General features: G+C 36.5%; 2 protein-coding genes across 2 annotated transcripts; both read right to left on the reverse strand.

Annotated features, from left to right (window-relative positions):
• Nucleotides 1–839: 839 nt before the first annotated feature.
• LOC107814332 (uncharacterized) lies at nucleotides 840–4,092 on the reverse strand. Its single transcript, XM_016639736.2, has 4 exons — nucleotides 3,791–4,092; nucleotides 3,015–3,125; nucleotides 1,937–2,005; nucleotides 840–1,143 (listed from the first exon to the last, which is right to left on the reverse strand). The coding sequence occupies exons 1-4, from the start codon at nucleotides 3,938–3,940 to the stop codon at nucleotides 1,093–1,095; spliced, it is 381 nt and encodes a 126-aa protein (XP_016495222.1). The 5' UTR covers nucleotides 3,941–4,092; the 3' UTR covers nucleotides 840–1,092.
• Nucleotides 4,093–4,559: 467 nt separating this feature from the next.
• LOC107814330 (serine/threonine protein phosphatase 2A 57 kDa regulatory subunit B' beta isoform) lies at nucleotides 4,560–11,306 on the reverse strand. Its single transcript, XM_016639732.2, has 2 exons — nucleotides 9,823–11,306; nucleotides 4,560–5,316 (listed from the first exon to the last, which is right to left on the reverse strand). The coding sequence occupies exons 1-2, from the start codon at nucleotides 10,999–11,001 to the stop codon at nucleotides 5,014–5,016; spliced, it is 1,482 nt and encodes a 493-aa protein (XP_016495218.2). The 5' UTR covers nucleotides 11,002–11,306; the 3' UTR covers nucleotides 4,560–5,013.
• Nucleotides 11,307–11,988: the final 682 nt, after the last annotated feature.

The following is an 11,988-nucleotide window of genomic DNA, read 5'->3' on the forward strand; positions in this document are numbered from 1 at the left end:
AAAACATGTAAAGATGGCCCCCAGCTTTCAAAAATGATGCAAAGGCTTAGATCACCTAAGTCTGAAATGTATTACTCTCCGCTTAAATTGCTTTTCAGTTCTTTTTTCCTTTTAACGGTAGTGTCAGGGCCAATTTACATGCACCTTGACCGTTCGATTGGACATCTGCTACCTCCAACCAGCACATGTTTCGGCTTTCTATCGAAGTACTAGAATTTGAATCTTATCTTCTATGATTTCCATCCACTTCATTGGCCGCTAGGCCACACCCACCAAGGATCAATTCTGTTTATATTTTCTCCTTGGTGTTACTAGTAATTGCCAAGGACAGAGCAGAATTCATCATTCAAAAGCAGTGCACAAATGTTGACAAACAATGGCAAGCAGTCCTGATGTCGATTTGGCAAAATAACATGCCACTATAGAGGGCAGTCCGATGCATAAAGCATCCTGCATTCACGCAGGGCCGAGGAGGACTGCACCCCAACGAGTGTGATGTATACATCCTACCCTAATGTAAGCATTAGTGTCTGCTTCCACGGCTTGAACCCATGACCTATAAGTCACACGAAAACAACTTTATCTGCTCCAAGGTTCCCCTTCTTGCTCTACCACTATCATCACCCTTATTTGAAAGTCAAAACATGACAAAACTAGGCCATTGTACATAGTAGGCCTTCATTGTATATTCTTATTTTTTCATATAAGCAAGAAAAAGTCATTGTATATGCATCTGCAATTGATTCATTATCCATGATGAAAGTCTGATAATTGGGAGATGCTACTGAATAGACTGAAAAATTGAGCCTGTAATAAGAAGATAGCATAGGATCCTGGAATTGCCACAAAAGTTCCAAATTATATAACTTTAAGATGTAATTAACTTTTTCAAAAAGCCACAACTCCATGCAGCTTTCAAATGTACAATATACTTCAAGTTTGGGGAAGTACAAAATGGGACCTCAAATAAGGAACATTAGATGTAGGATAAATCCAACAGATGATCTCAACAACCCACTTCACTATTTTTTGACAAGCCTCAAGTAGTTGGTATACTAACTGGTCAAATTCCAGCCACTCTGATGGGAAGTACTAGCGATCGATGAAAGATTTGTTCATAAGATCAACTGCAGAATCCATGAACTGCAACCACGAAAAAATAGCAAACTGTCATAAAGGTAAAATGACACTTGTAATATATGTAACACAGTTCTCCAGCTAAAAAATGTGCATCTTTGTAATAAAAGGTCTATTTGCACATTCTTGATTATACTGTCGAATGCCTAATGAAACTTATACTAGCTAGGAAGAAGGGATGAGCAGCATCGTCTGATTGCTAATTAGCCAAATCCTCTAATGAATGCATTTATAATAATTACGTTTACCACGTTGATTATAGTTTTCATATGTCAAAGAAAATGAAACTATCAACTCCACCTTCTTCAGAGATCAACAAAATTTTTACCACCCTCTGTAAAGGTTGATCCTTCAGAAAAAGTTATTAAAGAAAGGAAAATAAGTGTCACACACTTGGTAAGAAAATTTACTGGTTACCATCAGACAATCTTATATGACTACTAAAACAAACGTACATACACATGCACTCAGTCTATGTGTATGTCAGTATTATGTCAATGAGCACCAATATCTATATCCATATTCCACAAATTTCATAAACTATTACATTAAAGTTCAAAAAGTGCGATACTCTTGCAGGTTATATATATTATAAAGCTAAGTCAGTTCTGAGACAAAGTTGTGTCTCCTCGTGCAAGGTTATGCGAAGGAATATACATCTGTCTTAATGTCAATCAATCAATAATGGAACCAATTAACTGCTTTGCTTTCACAAGATCTAAACCAGTCACTAGATTCGTCTCAATAGCATTCTACTTTAGATACTTGGAATGCTAAACTAGACAAAGAAAAAATTTACCTTCCCAACTGACTTTAGTTCTCGCCCAACAGGTTCAATAAATTTCAAATCGACTTCAATGGGCCATACCTGCATGCATATAGAAGGAAAGGAGCGTGAAACACTGAGCGCAAGGACTTAAATGAAGAGGCACAAGAGAAAAACCAAAAGATAATTAAGATAAAACATACTTAGCACATAGAGACAACCCTCATAAAGTATATAAATTTACTCAATTCAACAAGGACTTTTCATGTGAGCTCCCTGCCCCTGCTCCTACGACACATAAAAAGAAAAGGAATCTCATTTCCTTCTTTACATGTGCTTATATGCAACCTCATCATTCCCTTTCCCTAACAGTGCAAAGTGGTTTTGAGCCGTGCATCAGTTCGATCTTAATTATACCTCATAAATACGGCTGCTAGAACTTTCAAATGCTAATTGCTCCAAAGATTTCAGCATGACCAACTTAAATCCCCACAGCAGAGTAGTTTTATAATTTAAAAGATGCAACCATCAGACTGCAACATAGTAATGCTTGATCTCGGAGAACCTAAATTAAACTAAAATGAAAAGCATTTGACCTGCTGAATGAGTTTAATAACGTCACCACCAAAAGCAGATTTTTTTTGGCCTTCCTTTTCTTCTCCTGACACTTAAAGATGAAATTGAAGAGACCCCTATGAATGGTTAAATTCTAATTATTTTGCCTACAAGCTAGCGATAACAACAACTAGATTACAGTCGCAAGCTTATATTAAACAAATCACCAGTCCTTTCAAAGGACAACCAACAATTAAGCAGTGCAGCATCAGACTGAACTAATGGCAAAGCAGTCCTATTAATGGCCAAAACAAGAAATAAAAACAACCAACAACATCCATAAAATTAGAAGGAAAAGTCAAGACAGAATTGACCATCTTTAGCCTATTAACTCTATCACATTCTCCAACAAACTCATAGTTCCAGAAGAGAAGTAAACCACTATAGGCTCTAATGGTAAGAAAAATATAATCTTTGAGAATTTGTCATTGCCATCAACAACGCAATATAAGTAAGGAAAAGGAACAAGTTAAATTGTGGAAACAAATAGAAGCACCTTAAAACCCAGAAGTTTGATAGGTGGATTCTGTCCAGGAACAATGCAATCAGGCCCTGCGGCTTCTACTATTGCCTCCGTCCCCAATCCGCTTCCAATTGGATCCGGGTGCTGCAATTCCCATCCGAACAAACCAGAAAGATTACGTTTTCTGAAGTAAATCTCCTAGCCTCTCACCATCCCCCCCCCCCCAAACAACCAACCCAAAAAAAAAATACACACACACAGAGATTAAAAAGGCGAAAAAATGAGGAAAATACCACTTCAGCAACTCAAAAATATGCACTGCCATATACAAATCAGAGAAACGTGAAAGTCGCAAAATGAGAGAAACTTAGGCGCCTAGTATCTGCACCAAACAAATAAATTCAACTCTAATACTGTTCTGTTCCAGTTTAGTGACACTATTTCCTTTTTAATCCATTCAAAAAGGACTCATGTCTAAATTTGGAAACAATTAAACTTAAATTTCTTATTTTAACCTCAATGCACTTAAAAGCTTTTATAGTCACACAAATATTATGTAATAACTAGGACCACAAGTTCCAAAGCTCATATAGCCACATAAATGTGATGGGCATTTTTAAAACCTACAATTCTAAAAAAAGTTTCCTTTATTTCTTACACTTTGCGCCTAATCACATAAATTGAAACGAAGAAAATATTAATCAATATGCATTTCCACTTAAACTTTTCCATTGAAGAGCCAATAAAACAGAAACAAATAAATATATGGCAGTGGTGAGCAAGAGAAAGAGTGGTAAAAAGAAACGAACCTTCATAATGGAGAGAGCATAATCAGAATAAGGGTTTTGAGGAAGACAAAGAATAGGGGAATGATGAATCTTTGGGATTGGTCTTGCACCAGAACCAGCTGCTCTCCACGGCACATCTTTCTGCAAAGCAGCAGCTCCTCCACCACCCATTGAACGATTATGGGTTTGCCTGCCAAGTTCTTAAATTTTTACTGAATTCTTTTTCTATTTTGCAGTATTATTAGTATAAATAAATGTAAGTCAATTGAGAATGGCAGTGAAGAAAAAAGAAAAATGATGTGTGAATGAAGATGAACATAGCAAAGGATTAGCTATAACAAGTGGCGCTGACTGGGTTTCATGGGAGGGCATCTGTTTTTGTCATATTAAGATTTTTTTGAGGTTAAAAAAAGTGGTTTGAAAAATAGAACTCCTCGAGTTATATTAATGGAAAAAACATATAAATGTAAGAAAATTGACTATGATAAATCAAATCGTTTCGATAGAGCCAGAATGATTTTAGATAATTTATATAGTTACCCGAAGTAAGAATTCGAATACTGTTTATTGTTTCATTAGTGGTTTGGCAAATAAAAAAATAGACAATTTAAATCCAAGATTAATAGAAGCCATATAAAATATGTACAAGCCATATCGCATGTCTTAAAACGTGTGAATGTTTTGGATGTTTGGCGAATTAGAGAAAGAAAAACACACTACGCTATGAAATTAGGATTGCTAGTTTAGAGTTGCTACAAGGACAGTCAATTCAACGAGGAGTTCTCCGCCATTGACCAAATTACAGATAATACACTATCACATGTAGGTTTCCAAACGTGATAACTGTTTGAACAAAAATATTAAATAGGTAGCATTGCCTAACGACTAGCTATGTGCAACTGGTGTAAACATCAGAAATTGTTGCCTTCAAAGTTCACTGAAGAAAAAAAATGTCTCTAAAGGGGGAAAAATTACAGAACAAGTTACACGAGATAATACTTTAAACAAACCATTCTTGAGCTGCAGCACGAGACACGCAATTGTCGAATACATATATGAATTACATGCTGCTGCATTCCCACTCAATCTTCAATGATTCGGCACACTGAAAACCAACGAACAAACACTAAGAGAAAATTAGAATACAATTACAACAATGATCATGGTTGTGGGCCACGTATCCAGTTTTGGATATGGGGTCTAATTCCACCTTAATGGATCAGGAATAGCGACGAATGTGCCCTTTAACATCCTTGTATTGCAGCAGCTGCTAATTTCTGCCATCTTAATTCTCGTTGCTCTTCCTGTTCAGTGGCTCGAGCTGCTTTCTCAGAATACTGTCTTTGGCATTCATCGAACAAATCAGCATCCATTTCCATGAACATTTTGCGAACATTTACAGTCAGCCCATGGATAGCTTGATTCCAGTGATTGTCTATGTTCTTTTGTAGAGCATAAAAAATGATTGGCAATACAACGTTGCGGTTCTGGGCAATCAACCCCACAACATGCTCATTGTTCCATAAAAATAGGGCTCGTTCTGCAACCTGAAATATAAAATTGCTTCAGAAATACCACAACGATGTTCTAAATTGCCATTTCATAATCCTAAGAATTATTCTCACAAGATTTCAATATAAAGCTAGTATAAAGTCTAACTTACTACTGGAAAATTTCTTAATAAGAGAGCTGCTGCAATTATACAAAGATGAAAAGGACAAAATACTGGAAAAAACAGCGAGCTTCATAAAATGCTAAAAGGTTGGAATTCAAAGAAAGTTGTAGATATTTTTTTTATAAACCTCAATCTTCGTGCTCTCCATCATGATATTTCCATGTTGCTAGAACTTTTAGATTAAGCAGCCAAGTTTTTTCCTTTTAAAGAAAGGGAGGATGAGAAGGTCGGAAATTTAGATGTATATTGCTAGTTGTAGCTGGAACAGGAGAGTATTGGGTCCACATGTTTCAGAAATATTTATAAAGAGAAAGAAGAAAGTTTTCGGAAATGATAAGGACTTTTAGATGCTGGCGTTTGTCTGATTTTTGCTGAATACATTTCGACTAGTAAGTATGAAACAACCCAAAAATCAGCCACGTCAACACCTCCTCGGTTGCCGAATTAACGTCATGTCAATGCCAAGTCATTGTTATATCAACGCCTAGTCAACGCCATGACAGTACACCATCCAAGTGTATTTTGTAATGCACAATCAAGCAAGGAAAAGATAATACAATTAGTTTCTCTATTTTCTTCATCTTCCCCTCAAATTTTTAAAACTACCCAAGAATCCCCTAAAGCTATTAGACATCGATTTAGCTACGCCCCTCCCTCAAGGTGCAGGTACTTCCTCCTATGAGCACTCTATTACTTTCTTGACAACATCCTATGGTTCAATACAACAACAACAACCCAGTAATAATCCCACTAGTGGGGTCTGGGGAGGGTAGAGTGTACGCAGACCTTACCCCTACCCATGAGGGTAGAGAGGTTGTTTCCGGGAGACCCTCGGCTCAAAAACGAAAGATCCCTTGTCTGCATCAAGCAACAAATTTCTTCACCATAAAAAATCCCTTTTCTCCCATTAAACAAAACTTTTATAAGAAAATACTCTAGTAAAGGTATGCTTCTCCTTGACGTCCTCCTTTTCTTAGCTAGAGCTTTAAAGTTTGAGGTTGGTCATTTAGAATCAAGTAGTTACATTAAATTTTGCAGGTTCACACTCTCTCATGCCTAAAAACTATTCTTTTGAATTAAATTTTTTCACCTCCACTATTTTTGTACACTATCTTGATGACACAGCTGCACAGCACAAAGTGAAGAGTCTAGTAACATATATTTCTAAAGCAAGCAACAGAACAGAAAACCTAGTGAAGCTCATATCACGTATCAAGGATAGATGAAGGTTATGCACCAAGAAACAAGAAACTGTGAAAAGCTTGTGGATTTCTTCTTGTTCGGTAGACGAGTCCTTATAAAAAAAACAAGTTCTTAATAGCCAAGAGGTGATCGCAGTCCTGAAGCTCTGGCAACAGAAATGAGTAGTTCCAGCTTTTAATTTGTTTTCAGTTTCCCCTCAACTAGGACTCATACATTGACCAAGAACAAAATTGAGATAACCACAATTTGATTTCGCTAAAAGGAAGTAGGTCCAGACATAAACTAAAGCAATGTTTTTTTAATAAGCTTATTAGCATCAAAGCACCACATTAAATTTCTGATAGTAAGCAATCGATCGAGTGTGAGCAATGTATTCAGGAAGTTCCTCTTGGGAGTGCACAAGTTATATTAACAGCCAAAAAAGGGAAGTAAAGTAGTTGATCTGAAATAGCTAGAGATAATATTACAAGAAAGAACATTACAAGTTTGGTTCTAAGGCCAAGATGATCGGTTAGGTGATGATAGAGAAGGTAGCCTCTGTCTTGACAAATAAATTAGACAGGCCAAAAAAAGTTAATCTGACCACTAATGACATTCAAGTGCGAGAACACAATGATTCGCGTATAGCTATCTTAAATACTGATTTTGTTTCAAAGCATTTGTGACACTCTCCTTAGAGTATCTCATAATTTCAAAGAGAGTGAAATTTTTCTGACAGTACATCCATTAGTAATTGTTTCATGTGTACCGATCAGCATTGACGCCAAGGATATGAGAATACTCAATCCATAGAAGAAGCAATAATAATGGCTGATAAGACTAAGCATTTTGTCCGCATTTCTAATGTTTATGTGGCAGGTCTAAATTGGATAGTATTACGAAGGATAGAAATGCTTAAAAAAAATTGTAGCAAAGGGATCTATAAGAAGCCAAACACAATTTCCACGTGAAGTTAGCTTCATAGACTTGCAAAAGAAAAAAGTGGACAGCAATTCCACATTCAAATAGTCATGACAAAATTAGTACTTATCAAAAGAAGAAAGATATTATGATAAAAAGGGACTGGAGAAAGATAGTGAAGTGCAACTATTAACAAATAAATAGGATAAGAATCTACATCAACTTGATAGGTCAATTGCCCTTTAGTTGAATGAAAAAATGAGGATAAAAAGCTACTCCCTCCGTTCCAATTTATGTGAACCTGTTTGACTGGGCACGGAGTTTAAGAAAAAAATGAAGACTTTTGGAATTTGTGGTCCTAAACAAATCCAAATGGGGCCCAGAGTATTTGCGTGGTTATAAAAGCTTCTCATTAAGGGTAGAGTTGTAACTTTAAGCTAAATTGTTACCAAATTTAGAAAGGGTTCATTCTTTTTGGAACGGACCAAAAAGGAAATAGGTTCACATAAACTGGAACAGAGGGAGTAGCAATTATGAGAAATATAGCGAGCAGCAAGCTAATAAAAACAAGAAAAAAAAATTCATCTTTTCACATGAAAGATAAGGGATCTTCCAAAGAAGTCCAAAAACACATCCTCAAACACAAAAATTATTCAATTATCCTCTCTAAGGCCAGCATAAAGTGCCGTAAGAGAAACACCCAATACATAGATTAATTAACTGCATATGACAAACCAGAAGGAACTTACACTTTTGTGCCCAGAATTTGGCAAACTAACTTCAAAAGTTAGTTACTTCGGCTTAAACTAAATAAATACAACACATTGGCGCATTGGAGAAATGCCAAACTTTCTCAAGTAACCACAGGCATAAAATAAATCTTAGCTTTTTTTATTTTTAAATTTATTAGCATCAAACCACCTCCTTAACTTTTTGCCAGTAAGCTATAGATCAAGATCAAGTATAAGCAGTGTAGTGCGGAAGTTCCTCTACTGGGGAGTGCAATAGTCACATTAACAACCCAAATAAGAAAGTAAGATAGTTGATCTGAAAAAGCTACAGACATTATTACAGGAAGGAACAATACAAGTTTGGCTATAAAGCCAAGATAATCAGCTAGGTGATGGGACCTCTAGAAGAAGGTAGTCTCTGGCTTGACAATAAAGAAGACGATGGGCCCAGAGACGTTAAATGTACTACTAATGCCATTACGAGCACACAATGATTCGTGTGTAGCTATCTTAGATACTGAATTTTGATAAAGCATTTGTGACACACTCCTTAAAATGGTCTCATAACTCTAGACGGATGTAAATTTTGCTTCTATTACATCCATTAGTGATTCTTTCATATGCACTGGACAGCATTGACGCTAGCTATCTTAGTTACTGAATTTTGATAAAGCATTTGTGACATACTCCTTAAAATGGTCTCATAGAGACTTAAATTTTGCTTCTAGTACATCCATTAGTGATTATTTCAGAAGTTATGACAAAAGTAGTACTTATAAAAAAGATATTTATGATAAAATCAGGCTGGACAGGGATAGTAAAGTGCAACTGTTAACAAATAAATTTGATAAGAGAGTTTGCGAAGAGGTAAAAAGCACATCCTCAACTCCAAGGAGTTTCCAATGATCCTCTCTCAGGCCTGCATAAAGTAACTTCAGAGAAACAGCCAATACATAGACTAATTAATGCATATGACGAATCAGAAGGAAACTTACACTTTTGTGCACAGAAGTTGGCAACCTACTTCAAAAGTTCGTTACTTTGGCTTAAACCAAAAAGTATTGATGCATTGGGGAAATGCCAAATGTTCTCATCTAAGCACCATATACTTCATTTCCACTCATTAACACAGTTATACGTGCGCACACCATAATGATTCTCAAGAAACAAACAAACAAAAGTAAAGGAAGAACATTATTGGACCTAACCAACCAAACAAGAGAAAACACAGTCATATCAGTTTTCTATTCTTCCCTCAATTCAACCAAATGGAAATCGAATTGACAATGCAGATAAAAAAAAAAGTAAAAAAAATATAAAAGAAAATCTTCCATAGAAATTACCAATGCATACAAGAGAAAACACAGTCATATCAGTTTTCTATTCTTCCCTCAATTCAACCAAATGGAAATCGAATTGACAATGCAGATAAAAAAAAAGTAAAAAAAAAAAAAAACTTCCATAGAAATTACTAATGCATACTAAATGAATAAATAAAGGATGCAGGTAGGAGATAACAACAAGCACTATAAATTCCCCTTAACCTGGAAGTGTGGGCTGTTAAGGCAACGAGCAATCTGTCTAAAAAGAGGAACCATGCAGCGCTGAAATTCTGCCGCCTGTGTGGTCTCCAACACTTCTTCAAGCTCCTGAAGAAAGAGTACTTCCTTTTGACAATTAGTGACAGGCCAGTACTTCAACAAACCCCTTATAACTGTATCAGCCAACTTGTAATCCTTTTCAACAAACTGAACAATACAGTAAGATAACTGCTGATGATACATTGCAACTGGTTTCGGCTTGTGTAGTGGTATGAGTGCCCGAACAAGGAATAACTTATGTTCCTCTTTCATGGGTAACGCGAAACCATTTATAATACTTCCTAGAATCTCCAATAACTCACCTATCCCACTATGCCTCTCAGTCTCATATATAAACCTATAAAAGATATTATTAATTCCTTTCCTTATGAATGGTCTATGCACCATAAACTTCCCATACACGCGATGTAGAATCGTCTTCAAATACTCTCTTTCTCTAGGGTCCTCAGAATCAAACAAATCCAGTAACTTCAGTACAAACGAATGATCAATAAAACGCTTAGCTACTTTCGTATCAGTATCTGATGAAACCACATACCTTAACAGCAATTCATAAACAAGCTGTAAATGAGGCCATGATGGCTCCAGATACGGCTCGTCCTCCTCCTGTTGTTCCACATTTTCGGATCCTGTATTCTCATGAGACGCAGGAGGTAAACAACGGAATACATTCACTGATATCATTTTTACCATTTCTTCTTGATTATTTTCACTGATTTTACCAGCACCTGATTGAACGTAATCTACAAGCTCAACAAGTGCTTGTCTCTTAATCTCTTTCTCCCTCACATATTTCATCGTATCTGTAAAATCAAACTGAAAGCAACAAATCTGTAGTTTCTTAAAAAATAACACTTGCCGTTCGGATATCGGCACGTCACGGAACAAGGGAAGGTTCTCGATGTTTCCAGGTGCTGCTGGAACTGCTGATGACGTCATCACTGAAGGTGAATTTGTTGTTACGATGTTGCCTATCGAAGCGTGGTTCACGACCACATCGGACGTCGAAACATTGCCGGAATTCCTACCTCCCACCGGAGGCGGAGGCGCGTGACCGTAATCTGATGATACTTCTGATTTAGGCACCTTTTTGTGCCCTCGCTTTATAATTTTATTCAACATTTTAACTTCTAACCAATACGAAAACCCTAGCCCTAACTTTACCGGAAATGAGGAATAGTACCGTCGGGAAATTCAATTAGTGTGTAGAAGCGGCGATCCATGACCGCCGGAGGTCGGTAAAGTGATCGGACGGAGTGGAATTTTCCGGCGATCGGTTGAGATAATGAGGGGGTGAAATATAAATAGAGAAAATGTTATAGATATTACTACAAAATTCAAGCAGGAGAAGAGAGAGAAAATGACGAATGTGGAGATAATTACAAATTGAGGGACGCTAAAGAAAATGATTGATTGAAAATGCGCTCTTTTGACATTTTACGGAAACATATCTTCTTATTATCCCATTGTTTTTTTCTATTTACAAATATTTTCCTCTTATAAACAAAACATTTCACTTCCTATGTGCAATTACCAAATAAGAGTTGACTATGATAGAAAAAACCAGTTAAATACTCCATATTTGTTATAAATATATTATATTATGGATGTTCATTTAGTACTACATTGTAAATAATCTTCCTGAAGAAGTTTATTCATATGAGACTCCACCGTAAATATGTTTATCTATTTAGTACTCTATTGGAAATAAGCTTCCTGAAGAAGCTTATCACTTCGGTACCCGGTTATGGATAAACATTACCCTAGGTAGAAGATTATCCATACCGGGTATAATAAGCTTATCAATTTAGTACTCCGTTATGGATAAACATTGCTCTTAGTAGAAGATTATCCATATCTGGTATAGTAGCAGCTTACACAACAGCTTGCGGTAGCAGCTTACACAGCAACTTGCAGTAGCAGCTTGCGTAGCAGCTTACACAACAGCTTGCGGTAGCAGCTTACACAGCAACTTGCAGTAGCAGCTTGCGTAGCAGCTTACACAACAGCTTGTAATAGCAGCTTACACAGCAGCTTGTAGTAGCAGCTTACACAGCAGCTTGTGTAGCAGCTTACACAACAACTTCCTTTCTTCTATAAAATAGAAGA

Source organism: Nicotiana tabacum, chromosome 5 (assembly GCF_000715075.1).
Source record: "Nicotiana tabacum cultivar K326 chromosome 5, ASM71507v2, whole genome shotgun sequence".
Classification (NCBI taxonomy): Eukaryota; Viridiplantae; Streptophyta; class Magnoliopsida; order Solanales; family Solanaceae; genus Nicotiana; species Nicotiana tabacum.

Excerpts from the sequence above, each read along its gene's own strand:
- LOC107814332 (XM_016639736.2), bottom strand. The coding sequence starts at position 3,940 with ATGGGTGGTGGAGGAGCTGCTGCTTTGCAGAAAGATGTGCCGTGGAGA. Across the intron at positions 3,126-3,790 it reads ATGCTCTCTCCATTATGAAG|CACCCGGATCCAATTGGAAG; the intron begins GTTCGTTTCTTT and ends TGGGAATTGCAG. Across the intron at positions 1,144-1,936 it reads AACTAAAGTCAGTTGGGAAG|TTCATGGATTCTGCAGTTGA; the intron begins GTAAATTTTTTC and ends TCGTGGTTGCAG.
- LOC107814330 (XM_016639732.2), bottom strand. The coding sequence starts at position 11,001 with ATGTTGAATAAAATTATAAAGCGAGGGCACAAAAAGGTGCCTAAATCA. Across the intron at positions 5,317-9,822 it reads TTAACAGCCCACACTTCCAG|GTTGCAGAACGAGCCCTATT; the intron begins GTTAAGGGGAAT and ends TTTATATTTCAG.